Here is an 18,883-nt window from a genome sequence, read left to right as displayed (position 1 = left end):
CCTTCTATTAGCTCTGGTTTTTACTTGCTGTTCTTTTTCTAGTTCTTTATGATGCAGGGTTAAGTTTTTTATTTGAGCTTTTTCTAGCTTCTTGAGGTATGCCTGTAATGCTATAAACTTCCCTCTCAGGACTGCTTTTGCTGTGTCCCATAAATTTGGAGTTGATGTATGCTCATTATCGTTTGTTTCTAGGAATTTTTAAATTTCTTCTTTGATCTCAATGTTAACCCATTCACTACTTAATAACATGCTATTTAGTTTTGAAGTGTTTGAATGTTTTTCAATTTTTCTGTTGTGGTTGATTTCTAGTTTAATGCCATTGTGATCAGAGAAAGTTCTCTATATGATTTCAATCTTCTTAAATTTGTTGAGACTGCCTGACCTGTGGTGGCGCAGTGGATAAAGCGTTGACCTGGAAATGCTGAGGTCGCCGGTTCAAAACCCTGGGCTTGCCTGGTCAAGGCACATATGGGAGTTGATGCTTCCAGCTCCTCCCTACCTTCTCTCTCTGTCTCTCTCTCCCTCTCTGTCTCTGTCTCTCCCTTTCTCTCTCCTCTCTAAAATGAATAAATAAAAAAAAAAAAAAAAAAAATTTGTTGAGACTGCTTTTGTGCCCTAACATGTGGTCTATTCTAGAGAATGTACCATGAGTGCTTGAAAAGAATGTATATTCTGCAGTTTTAGGGTGAAAGGTTCTGAAGCTATCTATTAAATCGAGTTGATTTAATATGTCCTTTAAATCTGCTGTTCCTTTGTTAATTTTCTTTCTTGAGGATCTATCTAATGATGTTAATGGGGTATTGAAATCCCCTACTATTATAATATTGCTGTTGATCTCGGCCTTTAAGTCCATCAAATCTGTTTTATATATTTAGGTGCTCCTATATTAGGTGCGTAGATAGTTATAATGGTTATATCTTCCTTTTGGATTGCTGCCTTTATCATTATGTAGTGACCTTCTTTATCTATAACTATGGTCTTTGTTTTAAAGTCCATTTTGTCTGATATAAGTATTGCTACCCCAGCTTTTTTTTCATTTCCATTTGCGTGAAATATTTTTTTTTCATCCTTTTTTCTTCAGTCTGTGTGCATCTTTTAATTTAAGGTGTGTCTCTTGTAGACAGCATATGTATGGGTCCTGGTTTCTTATCCACTCAGCTACCCTATGTCTCTTGATCAGATCATTTAATCCATTAACATTTAAGGTTATTACTGATATGTAATTGTTTATTGCCATTTTTTTCTTTAAAACTGTATTCCTCTTTTACTATATTCTTTTATTCCTTTGATCTGTTTCCAACAGGTCCCTTAGCATTTCTTGCAGCTTTGGTTTGGTTGCAGTGAATTCCTTGAGGTTTTTTTTTGTCTGTAAAGCTTTTTATTTCTCCTTCAATTTTAAATGATAGACTTGCTGGATAAAGTAGTCTTGGTTGTAGGTTCTTGTTCTGCATTACTTTGAATATTTCTTGCCATTCCCTTCTGGCCTCAAGTGTTTCTGTTGAGAAGTCAGAAGTCATCCTTATGGGGGCTCCTTTGTAGGTGATAATCTTTTTTTCTCTAGCAGCTTTTAATATTTTCTCTTTATCATTTAGCTTTGGTATTTTAATTATGATGTCTTGGTGTTGGTTTCTTTGGGTTTCTCCTTAATGGAGTTCTCTGTGCTTCCTGAACATGTGAAATGATTTCCTGCCTTAATGGGGGGAAGTTTTCCGCTATGATATGTTTGAACAAAGTCTCTATCCCTTGCTCTTTCTCTTCTTCTTCTGGAATCCCTATGATGCGGATGTTATTTCTCTTCTTGTTGTCACAGAGCTCTCTTAGAGTTTCCTCAGACTTTTTGAGTCTCTTTTCTTTTTTCTGCTCTGCTTTCATGCCTTTATTTATCATGTCCTCTAACTCGCTGATTCGATTCTCTGCTTCATCCATCCTGCTTTTAATTCCTTCTATTGTATTCTTTATTTGAGATATTGTATTTGTCATTTCTGACTGATTCTTTTTTATTATTTCAATGTCCTTTTTTATATTTGTTATCTCTTTATTTAGGTGTTCGTAATGGCCATCTATGGCTGTTCTAATATCTTTGAGCATCCTAACAATCGTTATTTTAAACTCTACATCTGGTAATTTGGTTATATCTGATTCACTTGGGTCCTTTTCTGGGGATTTCTCTTGGTTTATTTGTGTTGTATTTCTCTGCCTCCGCATTTTCTCTTCACAGGAGTGGCTGTGATCACGCGCTTCGGTGCACTAGCGTTGGTGGCCTTGGCCTTTGCCCCACCCCTGTGTGTGACATTATGCTCGGTCCTGAAGGCACTGGCGAGCACCTTTGCTCAGCTGCGGGTCTCCGCCTGTTTCCGGGCTTTCGGCCTGACCTTGCAGGAGGAACCCGCTCGAGGAATGGCTGTTAGCCTTGGCTCTACCGCCAGGCAAGACTGTGTGCCCAAGCTCAGCTCAGTAGTGGAACTCCGCCTCTTCTGGGCTTTTGGCTGCACCCCCGCAGAAGGAGCTGGCTACCAAGTCAGACCGCAAGCCTTGGTTGCACGGGCGGGGCAAGGCTGTGCTCCTGTGCCCTTGCTCAGGGGCTGGTCTCCACCCTTTCCGGGGTTCCTGCCCTTCTCCCGCAGGCTGGATTACAGGCTGCCGGTAGCTGAGCTTGACCGCTTTTGCACGCCCCCTTCTAACCAGCCTGGCAAGATTGAGCTCACACCTGAGTCCAATGGTGACCAGCTGGCTTCTGCCCCTGCCAGCAGAACCGTGCTTTTGTCTCCCACTGCCGCCCGCCTTTTGGCGAGCCCTCAGCCACGTGGGTGGGGCTGTTGCAGCTCAGACCCTAAGACTCACTACTGTAGACCCAAAAGCTCCCTCTTTCTATGTGACTCTGCTCTGAGTGCCACGGGGGGGGGGGGCCTTGTGTGGCTGCTCTCCTGCTTCCTTTCGCTAGCATTGCTGTTTCCGGGGGAAATATTCACTTCAGCTTTGGGGAGTGACTCGTCCCAGGGGTTAGGGTGGCTATCTCCCAAAATGTTTCTCCCTGTATCTCCTAGATTACACTCTCTTCCTGTTACTCTGGTCCTCTCCTCTCTCCCCGTCCCCAGGAGCCCTGGGTGAGTGGTTGTGAGAGAGACGTTTTGCGTGGTCCCTTTAAGAAGGATCCTGGGTCTGAGAAATCAGACTCCTTCTCACAAACAGTATCCTGACTTATTTCCAGCTAAATACTGTCCTTATGCCTCTTCTGGGCTCTCTTACTGCAGGCTGGGGCTTTGTTCTTGGGGCTCAGGACTCTTCCCTCTCCACTATAGTCACTTCCCGCCACACGAGTCTCTCCCTGCTGCCATTCTATCCGGGGAGCTTGGCAGCTCTCTCCGCATTTCTGCTTTTCCTACCAGTCCCGGTGTGGCTTCTTCCATGGTCCCTGGTTGAAGAGTCCTCGTAGTTTGAGAAACCAGTTTCTTAGAAAGCCCCTTCCCCCACTGAAAAGTTGAAATGGCCCTGGCTGGTTGACTCAGTGGTAGAGTGTCAGCCTGGCTTGCAGAAATGCCAGGTTCGATTCCCGTCCAGGGCACACAGGAGAAGCACCCATCTGCTTCTCCACCCCTCCCCCTCTCCTTCCTCTCTGTCTCTCTCTTCCCCTCCCGCAGCGAGGCTCCATTGGCGCAAAAATGGCCTGGGCGCTGAGGATGGCTCCTTGGCCTCTGCCCCATGTGCTAGAGTGGCTCTGGTCACGGAGAGCGACGCCCCGGAGGGGCAGAGCATCGCCCCCTGGTGGGCATGCCGGTTGGATCCCGGTCGGGCTCATGCGGGAGTCTGTCTGACAGTCTCTCCACCTTTCCAGCTTCAGAAAAAAGAAAGAAAAAAAAAGAAAAATTGGAACGTTGGATGTATGAAAGCAGTTCTCTCTCTCTCACCCCTGAGGAAGGAGCCATGAGTTGGGAGTTTCCTTCTGATCATAATACCATGCCAGGGGAGAGATTCTGGTGAGAGCCATGAATTTTCCAAAGGCTTCCGTGCTGTTGGTTTCTCGCTCCCCTGGGCTGCAGAAGGCTCTGGTTTCTAGATTTCTCACAAAGGAAATCGGTCGATGTGCTGCCATTCTTGAGTTAATGACTCCATGGGGGAAAGAAGGGTCTGGGGTTTCCTATCGCACCATCTTGACAATGTCACCCTCTGATTTGGACATTATAAAGGAGAAAATTATATAGTATGTGAATTGTCTGTCTCTCTCTTTGTTACACAAGGGAGAGGCAGGATGGCAGAGAGACAGACTCCTGCATGAGCCTGGACCAGGATCCACCCAGCAACCCCCATCTGGGGCTGATGTTCTGCCCATCTGGGGCCGCTGCTCCATTGCCCAGCAACCAAGCCAATTTTAGCCCTTGAGGTGAGGCGTGGAGCCATCCTTATTGCCCGGGGCCAACGTGCTCTTTTGGGCCATTGCAGCAGGAGAGGAAGAAAGGGTGAAGAAGCAGATGGTTGCTTCTCCTGTGTGCCCTGACCTGGAATTGAACCTGGGACTTCCACATGCTGGACTGATGCTCTAGCACTGAGCCAACTGGCCATAGCCTGTGAACTATATCTTAAAAAGTGAGTGAGTGTCTGTGTCTGTGCGTGTGCCTTAAAATCTTCTGTGCAGTCTGCCTGAAACTAATACAAAGTAGCATTGAATGCAAACTGCAAACAGAAAATAAAATCGTAAAAAGGAAAAAATTTACAGGGAAAATGAAATACAATTATGAAAAAGATTGTTTTTAAAAACATGAAAACATAAGGCACAGACTGGGGGACAGTATTTGCAAAACACCCTTATTATAAAGGACTTTTAATAGAAACAGATAAAGAAAGCTCAATATTCAATAATACTAAAAGAAACAACCTATTAAATAATGAGCAAAAAAAAAAATTTCACGAACACTGTTCAAAGAAGATAATGCAGAGCCAGGAAGCTATTGAGAAGATATTCAACCTCTTACATCATTAGAGAAACACAAATTAAAGCCACAGTAGAGTACCACAACATACCCATACGCATGGCTAAAACAAGGGGGAAAAAATCAGAGAATGCTAAGTGCTGGAGTAACTGAGGAACCACTAGAACCCTCATGCATTCCTTGGGAGAATGCAAATGAGTTTGGACACTCTGAGAAACAGTGTGTACATCTCTTATAAAGTTAAAAGTAAGCTTACCATTTGCACTATCCAGCAAACTAAGTCCCAGATATTTTCCCAAGAGAAATGAAAAGTGATGTTCACAGAGAACCTTTATGCAAATGTTCATAGCAGCTCTCTTGGCTTCTTAGGTGACTGTACACTCAGGGTGGGTGAACACCCAAACATTTCCAGCACTACTGGACACGGGGTCAAAGCTGAAGTTGGTCCTGGAGGCCCGAAGTGCCACTAAGGAGGGCCTGCCAGAGCGGGGTTTACAAGTCACTGGTAATCAAAGCAGTGGGGACTGGAGTCTGGTTCACAGTGAGCTGACCGGGTCCCTGGATCAACACGGTGGTCGCTTCTCCAGCCCCCAACTTGATAAGCCTAAGTGATGCACTTGGCAGTTGGAGCAATAAGCCCCACAGGACCCTTGGTCTGTGTGGTGGGAGCTGTCACGGTGGGGGAGGCCCAGTGAATCCTCTGACACTGGTCCCACCCCAGGCCAAGATAGTAGGTCAAACCCAATATCTGGATCCTGATGATCACAAGGGATGAGGGTGGGGGTCAGCGGAGACAGGTGACATTCCCGAAAACCTATAAAATGCAAGGGGAGAGGAGGCAGTAGAGCCCCAAGGATGAAGAAAGTGGAGGAGGTGTAAAGAAGTTCTGGGATTCTCTCAATGGGGGAGGGAGGGAGAAAATGGCAATGGCAACGACAATGGCAATGGCAATGGCAATGGTAAGAGGGATTCCCAAGGCTTCCACTGGGTGGGTGGGGAATGTTTCCTAGGACCCCGCTGTGTACAGGTGATTTTGCTCTAGCCTTTGTTGTCCATCCCCGAATGTCTGAAACAGCACACCGTTTCTTTACAAGTGGCTGGGAAATGGGGGAGAGGACATTATCAGCACCAAGCAGGGATTGTGTGGGGCACAGCTGAGCAACATGAGCAAAGATTTAGAGTACGCAGGATCTCCCTGCTCTGTAACCTCCACGAGGCCCAGAAAAACTAGGTCTCTGAGCTGCCTGGAGCAAGAGGCGTGCAGACAGCCCAGGCCTCTTTTGGAGATCAGCCAGAGTAGGATGCAGGAGGGAGAGGCGACTGGAGAGACAAAGGCGTGCGAAGAAGAAAGAGAAGAAGGTGTGGAAAGAATGGAGGAGCGCCTGACCAGACGGTGGCACAGTGGATAGAGCGTTAGACTGGAATGCGGAGGACCCAGGTTCAAGATCCCAAGGTCGCCAGCTTGAGCATGGGCTCATCTGGTTTGAGCAAAGCTCACCAGTTTGGACCCAAGGTCGCTGGCTCGAGCAAGGAGTTACTCGGTCTGCTGTAGCCCCATGGTCAAGGCACATATGAGAAGGCAATCAATGAACAACTAAGGTGTCGCAACGAAAAACTAATGATTGGTGCTTCTCATCTCTCTCCATTCCTGTCTGTCTGTCCGTGTCTATCCCTCTCTCTGACTCTCTGTTTCTGTAAAAAAAAAAAGGGGGGGGGAGAGAGAAAGAGAATGGAGAAGGGCTGTTGGAATAGGGGTCTGGCAGCAAGCAAGTGGAGATGCTAACACTTGATGGCTGCGTAGAATCCAAGGGAGGGCCAAGACTGCCCAGCTCAGGGAAGCTGGGAAGCAGGCGGACCAGGAACATTTGAGAGGCAGTTGTCGCCCTGCCAGCCCACCCACTGGTTAGCTTGTTGGTTGTGCGTCCTTCCAGACCTTGAAACCACGTCTGTACATACACCTATATATATTCTCGGACATTATACTGGATTCACCGTTTTCTTTTTTAAAGTACCAAATGTGTGCCCAAATCCACGGTTCTGCAGCTTGCTGTGTGCTCTTGAAATCCGTGCACACGGCCTCAAACGTTCTTTTGACTGGGGCATTTTAATCTACTGGATGCTCAGGGCACGTTGTGTTCACGCATTTCCTTCCCAACGGGGATTTCGAGTGTTCCGGTCTTCCTCACCACCGGCACCCTGGTGCATGTGTCCCGGTACACTACATGCACAATGTGTCTGCAGAAGATGTGCCCTGCGGCGGACACCTGCCATTGCCATAGACTAGGAAGTGAGCTCTTGTTCAGTTGTGAGGTTTTCTACTCGAAGCAACCTTCTGGTTTCAATCTGGCCGGTGATTGCAACAAGCCGAATGACTGTTGGCCAGTGGCCGATCCTCCTAGAGCCTGTTTCCTCACCTGTGAGAGGGTGGCAATAGTGGGTACTTCAATCCCGGGATGGTCCCGAGGATGTGTTACTATGTAGCCACAGCACTTGGAGGAGTGCCAGGCACATAGTCCGTGCTGTGTACGTTGCTCTGCCAAGGTACCCTCTGGAATGGTTTTTCTGTGCTGCCGCACAGGTTGCCACCTCCCGCCCCGCCCCGCTCTGCCGACCCCCACCTCTGCAGTGGGCAACGCGCTGGTCTGACCCTAACCTCTCCCATCCTGGGAACGGTTGAGCTCCTTCCTAGTCTATGGCAATGGCAGGTGTTCGCCGCAGGACACATCTTCTGCAGACACATTGTGCATGTAGTGTACCGGGACACATGCACCAGGGTGCCGGTGGTAGGGAAGACCGGAACACTAGAAATCCCCGTTGGGAAGGAAATGGGTGAACACAACGTACCGTGAGCATCCAGTAGGTTAAAACGCCTTAGTCAAAAGAACGCGTGAGGCCATGTTCACGGGTTTCAAGTAGGCCTCCTTGTTGCAAGCCTAGTGTGTGGAAATCGATTTTCGGTTTTACTTAGAACCTCCAGGGTCAGTGATGGCGAGCATCCGAGGGAGGGGGCAAAGCCCAGCCCGTCTGCCGAAGCGGCCAGCCAATAGAGTACCCTGAGCGCACAGCCACGGGCTGGTTTGACTGCTCATCGTCACGATCACTGAGTTGCAACAGAGACCCTCCAGCGCGTCAATACGACAATGATTGCTCTCTGGCCCTTTAAGGGCAAATTACGCCGACCCTCCTCAATTGATGGCACACGCATCCGGTGCCCATTTTCCTATTGAGTCCTAAGTGTCATGGAACAGTGGCTGGCTGACCCCTTCTGCGCTAGGTGCCTCACGTGCATCAGACGTCCCACCCCCTCACGGCCCCTGCGGCCGCTCCCAGACAGGTGGCGCTATCTCCCCACTCTGTACATGGGAAAGGGAGGCTCAGTGCTGCGACTAGTTGGAGAGTAGGTGCCCGTCTAGGGAGGCGGGACAAGAACGGTGAGAGGACAGACCCAAGGCCCGGATAAAGGATCACGTTCCTACGTTCTTCCGCCAGAACGGCTTCCAACTTCCGCTGCTGCGGGGTGGGGCTTAGGGGTGGGGAGCAACCAGGATTCCTATTGGTTTGCGCTTCGAGTGACTGGCCTACAAGGGGCATGTCGATTGGTGGAGGGGGTGGACCAATGAGGAGTCGCGCGTAGCGTCGAAGGCTCGAAGGCGTGGGGATCGCGACCTGTTGGACGTAAACCGGCGCTTCGCCTGTGCGGACAGACGGCTCCCACAGGTCTCGGCGCTCCCGCCCGCCACCGCCACCGCCTCCGCCGTGCCCGAGGCCATCCTCTCCCCTGAGCTGAGCTCTTGGCACTCGGTGACATGAGCTCCCCCGCCGAGGACAAGGGCTCTGTTTTGGAGGCAGAGGCCGACGCCGAGGGCGGGCAGTGGGCCCGCATACTAGGCCTCCTTGTCTTGGAGACTCCCGGGAACAGTGAGGACGATGAGGGCGGGTCCCCGGGCACCGAGGGCCCCAAGGTCGACCCAGAAGTGGGGGGGGCGGGAGGGTCAGTTCTCAAGGGCCGCGAAGGCCGCCCCGGCACCCCGGCTGACGTGGACGGGCGCGACCTGTATCATCTGGGCGACGAGGCCGCCACAACCATCCTGCAGCAGCTGACTGACCGGGGTGACCTGCGTGTTCGCAGGTATCCCTCCCCGGAGAGCGGCAGCTCCGTAGGGCCTGCCGAGGGCCAGCATCCGGGGGCCCGTGGCAGTGGCGTGTGGGCCGGTGGCCTGGCGAGGTCCCCGCTGGTACCCGCCACCTTGCCCAGGCTCAGGGCGCCTGCGGTGGGCAGTGCCTGGGGCAGCGCCAAAAGAGGGGCCGGCGGTGCTAAAGGCAGCTCCCAAGTCGCTGGGGCTGGGGCTGGGCAGCAGTCCTCCGCGGGGGACCTGGGCTACTGGCCCTCCGACTCCGAGTCATCAGAGGAGTTCCCGATCCTGCCCGTGATGAAGGTCAGCATCCGCCGCCGCAAGGGAGGAGCCCTGCTCACACCCCTCAGTCCACAAGGCGCAGCCAGACAGCTGAGCAGCACTGTCAGGGAGGAGCTCCCGTCCCTGCCGGGCTCGCTCCCGCCCTCTGCTCCCCGACGACCCGCGCCGGGCGCAGACAGGCCTTCCCTCCGAGAGCTGGACATGTTCTCTAGGAAGCCAAGTGTGGCCCAGGCGAAGACGGCCAGCAAGCCCAGCTACCTGCGGGCAACTGCCCCTGCGGGGGCCCTGCCCAAGGCCCCTCCTAGACGGAAAGCAGCCCAGGAGAAGAGATTCTCAGGGGGCCCCGCAAGACTTGCCCCCGCAGGTCCCTTGCTTACCTGGGTGCAGAGAGGCTCGGTGGCTCCCACACAATCAGGCACCTTCCCCCCAATCTCGGGTGCTCCGCTGCACCGGAAGGACAGGAGGAACCCCTACCTCCCTGTGGGCACCAAACAGTCCAAGCACAAGGGCGGTGGGAAGAAGTCTCTGGCCAGGAGGAAGAGGGGGTCGTTGCCGGCGGTGGGAGAAGATAAGGACCCGAAAAGAGACACCAGCCCAAAGGGCCCAGTGAGTATCAGGCTGTGCCCCTCCCTGCACACCTCCACCCCTGCTCCCCCTGGCTGTCCCGTCCCTCGAGGGCCTGTCACTGGGCCCCACTGCTGTGCCTACTGCAGTGTGGCCTGCTGGCTCCAGGCCGACCCAGGGAGAAAGTCAGCCAAGGAACTGCCTTTCCGATTCCCTGCCGCACCCCAGCCCTTTAGCACAGGTGCGCGCACCCACCAGGACACAACCCGAGTCCAAACCGGTGAGAACTCTTTTTCTTAGCCTCTGACATACAGGCCGGGGCCTTCATGTCCTTTTGGGCGTCGTAGAGAATGCGACAGCGGCGACATTGGCGACATCAACATCAGAGACACTCAGCTTCCCGGACACTCGCAGCCCTTGGCCATGAGCCAAGGAGAGGTCCTGCCCAGGGTGCCCGCACCCGACTGTGAGTCCCGGGCATCGTCATCGTTGGCTGGGTGTGGGGTGGATGGGAGAGGGGGCAGGGAGAGAAAACTCTGGCCCTTGCCCTGGCCCTGACTCTCCCTGCCCCTGCCCGGCGCTCAGCCCTGCTCCTTGCCTCCCTGCCGAACCGGACAACTTCTCCCTCAGGAACGCACCCAGTCACCTCATTCTCTACATGGGGCGGTGGGTGGGTGGGTGCCCAGGTGTGATTCGCGTCAGTGCCTCAAACTGCAACCCCAGACAGAGTTTCAGCAGAACGGGGCCTTTTCTGCTAAGTCCCGTTGGGACACAGGGCTTGTCCCAGGGGATGCTTGTGGCTGCAGCTCGGCCAGTGTCCAGCCCAGAGCTGCATGCGCTCTGGGGGACCACGGTTGTGGATGGCCTGCCCCCAGGGAACCATAACCGGGGAGGTAGGCCCAGAGACAAGGTGGCGTGGCTGGCTGGGCAGAACAGGGGCGAGTGGTTGCAAGCAGAGGGTGGTGCTGCCTCAGTTTACACCCTGCTTAGCCCTTTCCCCTCCTTGGGAGCTGTGGAAGCCGGCTTGTGTGTTCTTTCCCTGTCAGGTGACCAGGACCTACTTGAAGGTACCCCAACTCCAGAAAGTTGGGAACAACCACCTGAAGCAGAGCCTTGTCCTCGGGTAACCTTCTGCCTCCTATAAATGCCAGCCCAAACTAGACAACTGGATCCGTGTTCGGATTAAACTGACGTGTGTCTGTCTCTCTTTCTCTCTGTCTCACACACACGCCCCCACCGCTCTGGTCCACTCCTCACGGAGGGAGCGGGCCTCCTTTTTCCACTGAGGAGCCCGTGCCCATCTAGCCTCCGGGGTGGGGGGAGGCTGAGGCATCGAGGGGCGAGGAGGCCTGAGTATATTCATCACATCTTTTTCTCCGCTGTCCTCTGGTCCAGTGCCCTGAGCTACAGAGAGAAGTCGAGAACCTCAGACACCAAGTCGGTATGAGGAACCTCTGGCCGGGGCAGGGGCAGGAGCAGACTGAGGGGTCTTAGCATGGGGTGGGGGCGGGCTGCAGGTGCAGGTGGCCACACAGGAACCGTTGTTCCTGCGGGGAGGGGAACTAGCACGCCCGGTGTGTGGACAAAGAGGAAAGTGTAGTCGGCATTTCGAGTACACTTAGCCCAAAGAACCGGTCCTAGAGGTCTCCTTCTCTCAGGACGTTAAGAGAGGCCTCATTGCCCTTCCCCTCGAGGACTGCTTGGTGTGACCTCTGTGGAGTTGTTTCTTTGACCAGTTCCCAACTGTTCTGACATGCCCCCAAGCTTGAGCGCTGCTGGGCCTTTTTTTCCTCTTTGGAAACCATTTGCTCATTTCTGTCAGGAGGTGGCTGAGTGAGTCAGGCCCAGGGCTCCTAAGTAGGGACCGCAGGGGTGTTTCAGGTTGCAGGGCATGTCTGTCCGCCATGGCGAAGGGGACGGGCCCGTCTGCCCCTCTCTCTGAGGCAACCGCTCACACCTCTCTGCGTTTCAGTGGCCTTGCAGTTCCTGGTTGACGAGTTCCAGAAACGTGGCCGTGAGTGATGCCTGTGCCGCGTGTGCCGCCGCTTCCCGGGTCGTGGCTCTTCTGCAGTGCCATGGGCTGGCCCTGGCTGGAGGCTCCTCCCTGACTCCCCTGCTCTGTTGGACAGGTTGAGCCCAGCATCTTTGTTCAGGGGGAGCAGCTGTTACCCACGGAGCCCGGAGTTGCGGCCAAGCCGGTTTCCTCCTGTTCCCCCTTTGCTGTTTTGGGGCTTCCTCTCTCCCCTGCGTTGCCCCTCCCCACCCCAGGTCCCAGCGGTTTGAAATTAAAGTCCCTCCGGGAAACCGAACCCTGTGGTCTCTTTTGAGTGCGGGATGGGCAGAGGTGGGAATGGAGGCGGGGAGGGCCTGGAGCCGCTCCATCTCAGAGAATTTTTCAGAATAGGACCTCTGGTGCTCAGGCTGGGCCTTCTGCCTGCCTGCAGGGAGTCCGGGCTGGCTGCTGACGGGAGCCCTGCAGTTGGGCCACCGGGTTGCCCTGAGTCTGGACTCCGTGCGGCTCTGCCTGGCCACATGAGCTTTTCTTCCCTTTGCCCCATGGGGCTTCTCTGTGTCCTCTCCCAACCTCCTCCTGTTTGGGGTCTCCTGCCATTCATTGTCCATCTCCCCTCCCCTTCAGTGGGTCCTCGTGACCCCTTCCAGAGCTCGTTCTGCTCTCCCGTCCGTCCCTGGGCCGACCCGTCCACCCTGCTCTGCCGTCTGGACTTCCTTGGTCTCCGCCACGGCTTTCCGCCGGCAGCCTTTCCCATGCCTGTCCTCCGGCAGGTGTTCCAGAGCACAGCTGAGCCCGTCGTCTCCTGTTCCCAGGCCCAGCCCTCTCTGTTGGCTCCTCACCTCCCTCTGATGCCCCCGTGCACACGGAAAGCTCCCCCAGGGACCTGTGGGTCGCCCTCCACCCCTCCTTAGCTCTCACCTAGACACTGGGTCTCCAGTCCTGTGGCTTTTCCCTCCTTGGTCTCAGTAGGGGCTTGGAGGCAGAATCCACAGCCTGGGGAATTGTGGGTCCTCGGGGAAGTTACCGGAACCATGGAAGAGAGGTGTGGGCCTCACCTCCAGCCTGAAGGACAGGGAATGAGTTCGTTGTGGTGGCTCCAGGCCAAGCTGGGGTACACCGCCTGCCAGAGCAGTCCCATCCTTCCTGCCTTCGCCCACTAGCCACCTCTGCTTCAGCCTGGCCGTCTCGTGCCCCGGATGGCGAGGGCGATCGATGGAGCTCGATGTTGCTGCGTGGTGCCCTTCCAGTATTGCTCCACCAGCCCGTGACACAGACGTTCCTGGGAAGGGCAGCTCTGCACCCCGCTCAATGTCCCGGGCTGCCTCTTCAAGTCACACAAGGTTGAGTCTCACTCTTGTGTTCCATTTCCCCTTCACTGAGGGCTGGGAATCGGTTCCTCCCTTCAGCCAGGACCCAAGGCTCTGCAGGCCCGGGACTCAGAGGGACGGACTTGTGAATGAGTGAGTTGAGCGTTGTCTGTGCCAGACGCCATTCCCAACACACAAATGGGGGGATGACAGTGGACAGAACCTTCAAAGTGTGTGTGTGTGTGTGTGTGTGTGTGAGAGAGAGAGAGAGAGAGAGAGAGAAATAAATTAACCGGGGCTAATGTTCCTTAAAGAGAAAAGATGTGATTCTGAGGGTAAATGCGGTAGAGACTGAGGTCACGACTGAGGTCAAGTGGAAAAAAGCAAGGCTGGGTTCTATTTCTTTCGAGGGGCCTTGTTAAATTCCTCACACATGGGGCGGCATGATGCGGAAGTCTTCCGACCACAGGGCAGATTGTCCAGACACCCTGGTGTTCTACAGGTGGCTGAGGACCCTACTCTGCGACCTTATGAGTCTGCAAGCTCCTGTGTGTCGGTGGAGTGAGAATGCGGACAACGGCCACCTCAGAGTAGCCAGGGCACACCTCATCCTAGAGTCAGGGAACTCACATAGGAGATGGCCCCCACGTGAGCCAGCCAGGGCTCGGGCAGGAGGGGCGCAGTGAAGAGGGGAAGTAAAGAGTGACTGAACCCGGGCATCTGGACAAACTCGGTTCCGACCTTCCTCCCTAGTCTCACCCACCCTGTCTCCCTTCTGGGCCTTGCCCAGTAAGCTCAGGTGGACAGACCCTCCCGTGTTGGGTGGGACAGCCACAGACCTCGGGGCCGGAAAAGAACGTTTGTGGGACTTTGTCCTTACACTGCGGGCCCCTCGCTTGAGAACGTGGGCCTACTTGCTTAGGCTACGGCTGTGACCCTGACCCAGCAGTTATTTCTGCATGGGGTGTCATGCTGTGTGAGTGAGTAATCTTGGAAGAGACTTCGGCTGAATTTTCGGCCCCCACAGACATGCAGGCAGGCTGTAATATGGGCAAGTCCCTCATCGGTACTGCCCTGGGAACTCTTTGGGATTTTGGCACACCCTGGGAGTATAGGAGGAGGTGAACGCTGAGTAGAAACAAGAGAGAGGTGGGCAGAGTGGTGGCCCCCATAGATGTCCACCTCTTAATTTTGGGAAACAGCTAATATGTTCCATTGCCTGGCAATAGGAAGAGGATGTGAAGGTTACAGATGCAATAGCAGTTGCTATTCAGCTGCCTGAGGTGGACAGACCCTCCCCACCTATAGCCGGGCCTGGCATGTCCCCTATAGCTTCTATGGTGGCTATGTGAACTGTACCTGCCAGAGTCTCTGGGCGCCATTAGCACGGCCGCAGGGTGCTGCGTGACCATGTGCTTGTGCAATACTGAAATCCTGGTAACTGCCTCTCAGATGAAGGTGCAGGACATGCCAGTCGTTTTGGAACCCTCCTTTTAGTCCAGGCCAATCATGTGCCCGTCCCTAGTCTCTCTGATATAACTGCTGTCCTGACTTTTCCAATAACCATTCACTTTTTTTTAAGGGTGACACCATTATTTAATAAATAACTCTTCCAAAGTTAAAAAAGATAAATTACACGAAATTAAGTATTAACCATCTTTGTAAAACACTGTACATATACAGAATTGTAGCGAGCACAAGCCTACAATTTGAGAAACAATTATGGAGTGATCAATCCATGTAACATTACTCAGGGGAAGAAAAGGTCCATTTTGCCTCCAGAATTCTGTCTACTAGGTATCCACCTCAAGAACTCAAAAATATTGGTACGTAAAGAGACATGCAACGCCATATTCATTGCAGCATTATTCAGTGGCTAAGACATGGAAACAACCCAAGTGTCCCTCGATAGAGGATCAGATAAAGAAGATGTGGTGCATATATACAATGGAATGCTACTCTGACATAAGGAACGATGACATAGTGACATTTACAACAACATGGATAGACCTTAGAACATTATACTGAGTGAAATAAGTAAATCAGAAAAATCTAAGAACTGTATGATTTCACACAGATGGGATTTACAACTGAGACCCATGTACATAAGTAAATGTGAAGTGGTTACCAGGAGTAGGGGGATATGGGATCAGGTAATGGGGAGGGGGTGAGGAGAAGGGTGTAAAGAGGAACATAAAATATAAGGTGACGGAAAATTATTTGACTTTGAATGATGGCTATACAACATAACACTGGGGAACAAATTTTTTTTCATTTTCTGTTGCATGAGGTTTTAGAACTGTTTCTATATATTTCTGCATCGCTGATTTCAAATATGAAATCTGTTTTTGGTGCATGCTCGAGTTTTTATGCAATTTTAATTTCTTTTTGTTACAGTTAATGGCATGCATTGGTTTTTAAATTGGAGTTAAGGGGCAACAACTCTTGGATTGAACATAACCACAAGGCAATTAATGTTTTACAAACATCACTTTTATATAATTTTAGTTGTTTTTAAATGTAAAAAATTATTATCTGATAAAAACACCCTCTTATTTTGTTTTAAAATTGAGTCATGACTTCTTCGAGTAGACGTAAATGTAAGAATAGTCTTGACACCTTCTGTTATATATGTGGCTGTTACACACTTCAACATCAAAGGCGCAATATTTCATCATTTGTGACACGTGCATATATTGCCTATTTCCAAGTTCCCCCTGGCAATCAAGATAAGAATTGGGCTCATCATATTGTGTATCATAATTGTGAGTAAATACTTCTTGACTGGACAAAAGGAAAACGCAAAGGAATGCCTTTTGGTATTCCCATGGTTTTGCGTGAACCTAAGGACCACAGCAGTGACTATTATTTCCGTCTGATCCATACAAAGGGCATTGGCAAGAAAAAACGGCATGTGATTGCATATCCTAATATTCCTCCAGCAATACGACCTATCCCACACTCTGAGACACTCCCGGTTCCAGTTTTCAATGGTTTTACTTCTTCTAAGAATGAAGAAAATGAACATGGTGATCAAGTGTATTTTGATAAGATGTATGAGGAAATGGTTGTAGAATCTGAAGGGTCTTCTTCTGATGCCAAGTAGGCATTAATCCCTAAGCAGTTTAGCTAACCCGAATTGAATAACTTAGTAAGAGATTTGGGCCTATCAAAGAAAGCAGATGAGTTATTCGCCTCCAGGCTTTAAGAAAAGAATGTACTTGACAGGTCAGCTAAAGTATTTCATTTCAAGAAGTGTGAAAAAAATTTTGTGGACTTTTTTTCCAAAGACAAACACTTTTTTACTGTCATAATATCAGTAGTCTTCTTAGCCAGCTAGGTGTTACCACTTACAGTCCAACAGAATGGCAGATATTTCTTTTTTGTGTGTGTGTGATTTTTTTAAAAAAAATTTTTAATTTATTTATTTTAGAGAGAAGAGGGAGAGAGAGAGAGGAGAGACAAAGAGAGAGAAGGGGGGAGGAGCTGGAAGCATCAACTCCCATATGTGCCTTGACCAGGCAAGCCCAGGGTTTCGAACCGGCGACCTCAGCATTTGCAGGTCGACGCTTTATCCACTGCGCCACCACAGGTCAGGCCAGGGCAGATATTTCTTGACAGCTCTAAAGAGAGTCTGAAATGTATTCTTCTACACAACGGTAATGTTTATACAGCGGTTCCAATTGGTTATTCAACTCACCTGTGAGAAGATTATAATGACATAAAAATTGTCCTCACCCTGGCCGGTTTGCTCAGTGGTAGAGCGTCAGTCTGGCATGCAGGAGTCCTGGGTTTGATTCCCAGCCAGGTCACACAGAAGAAGTGCCCATATGCTTCTGCACCCCTCCCCCTCTCCTTCCTCTCTGTCTCTCTCTTCCCCTCCCACAGCCAAGGCTCCATTGGAGCAAAGTTGGCTCGGGCGCTGAGGATGGCTCCTTGGCCTCTGCCTCAGATGCTAGAATGGCTCTGGTTGCAACAGAGCAATGCCCCAGATGGGCAGAGCATCTCCCCCTGGTGGGCATGCCGGGTGGATCCCAGTCAGGCGCATACAAGAGTCTGTCGGGTGGATCCCAGTCAGGCGCATACAAGAGTCTGTCTGCCTCCCCATTTCCAACTTCAGAAAAATACAAAAAAAAACCATAATTAAAAAATAAAAAAAAATGTCCTCGACTTTCTCAAGTATGAGGAGCATAACTGGATCATTTGTGTGGATCTTAAAATGGTAAATTTCCTGCTAGGACAACAGAGAGGTTTCACAAAGTATCCTTGCTTTCTGTGTTTGTGGGACAGCCGAGCTCGGGAGAAACACTGGACACAGGAGTGGCTGAAACGTGAAGCTCTGGAAGTAGGGTTGCAAAATATTGTGAATGAACCTGTAGTTAATCGAGACAGGCTCATTTTTTTTTCCCACTTCACATCAAACTTGGCTTAACAAAGCAGTTTGTTCAGGCTTTGAATAGAGAAAGTGAATGCTTTCAGCATATTATTTCTGCTTTTCCTGCCTAGTCTCTCGAGAAGATAAAAGCAGGTATATTTGATGGACCTCAAATTCGAACCCTCATATGTGATGAAGAATTTGCCAGAAAGATAAATAAGGAGGAGAAAGCAGCATGGCAGTCTTTTGTGGTAGTTACAAAGAACTTCCTTGGCAACAAAAAAGCAGAAAACTATGAACTTCTGGTTCAAAGGATGCTGTTGGCTTTCTGTGAAGTTGGATGTAACATGGGCATTAAGATTCACTTCCTGAACAGTCACTTTGATAAGTTTCCCGAAAACCTTGGAGCTGTTAGTGATGAGCAGACTACTGCTGAAGCATCAAACGAGATTGTCCTCAACAAGTACACAAACGCAAGAGCTACAAAAGCAAATTTTTGCCTGAATAGAATTTAAGTAAGTTTTGCACAAATTTTATGATTAAAATAAGTGTTTTAATATGTTCTATTTTGAAATTGTAGACAAATTCTGATGCAATCATATCTTTTAGTGTTTTAGTGTATTTACTGAATTATATAAGTTATTATATTGTCACAAAGATGATGCCCAAGAAGACATTCTACTTCATTATGTTAAACTAAATGTTGAAAATTTCACAATAAGATGAAAACCTAAAGTCTTGAATTGCAAAAAAAACCTGTAGCTTACAGAGAAAAACTAATGTCAGATTTGAGATCAGCACACTCGAATTAGGTAAAAACAAGTATTTTTTAATTTATTTTTTAAGGTATTTATTAAATTTAATGCAGTAACATTGATAAATCAGGGTACATATGTTGAAAGAAAACATCTCTAGATTATTTTGACATTTGATTGTGCTGTGTACCCCTCCCCCAAAGTTAAATTGTCTTCTGTCACCTTCTATCTGGTTTTCTTGTGCCCCTCCCCTCCCCCAACCCCTCTCTCCTTCTTCGCCCCATCCCCTCTCCCCCCACCTCCGACCCCTGTTGCCATCACATTCTTGTTCATGTCTCTGAGTCTCATTTTTATGTCCCTTCTATGTATGGATTCTTATAGTTCTTAGTTTTTTTCTGTTTTACTTATTTCACTCCGTATAATGTTATCAAGGTCCATCCATGTTATTGTAAAGGATCCGATGTCATCATTTCTTATGGCTGAGTAGTATTCCATAGTATATATGTACCAAAGCTTTTTAATCCACTC

The 18,883-nt window shown here is 50.5% G+C and overlaps 1 protein-coding gene across 1 annotated transcript; it reads left to right on the top strand.

Annotated features, from left to right (window-relative positions):
- Nucleotides 1-8,731: 8,731 nt before the first annotated feature.
- LOC136317703 (uncharacterized protein CXorf49 homolog) lies at nucleotides 8,732-10,204 on the top strand. The gene has a single exon (XM_066250483.1). It carries the CDS (start codon nucleotides 8,732-8,734, stop codon nucleotides 10,202-10,204), a length of 1,473 nt encoding a protein of 490 aa, XP_066106580.1.
- The last annotated feature ends 8,679 nt before the right edge of the window (nucleotides 10,205-18,883 follow it).

Source organism: Saccopteryx bilineata, chromosome X, assembly GCF_036850765.1.
Source record: "Saccopteryx bilineata isolate mSacBil1 chromosome X, mSacBil1_pri_phased_curated, whole genome shotgun sequence".
Taxonomy (NCBI): Eukaryota; Metazoa; Chordata; class Mammalia; order Chiroptera; family Emballonuridae; genus Saccopteryx; species Saccopteryx bilineata.
This window is presented reverse-complemented; position numbering and strand designations above follow the sequence as displayed.

Bases quoted from the DNA above. Each gene is read 5' to 3' on its own strand.
- LOC136317703 (XM_066250483.1), top strand. From the start codon at position 8,732: ATGAGCTCCCCCGCCGAGGACAAGGGCTCTGTTTTGGAGGCAGAGGCC.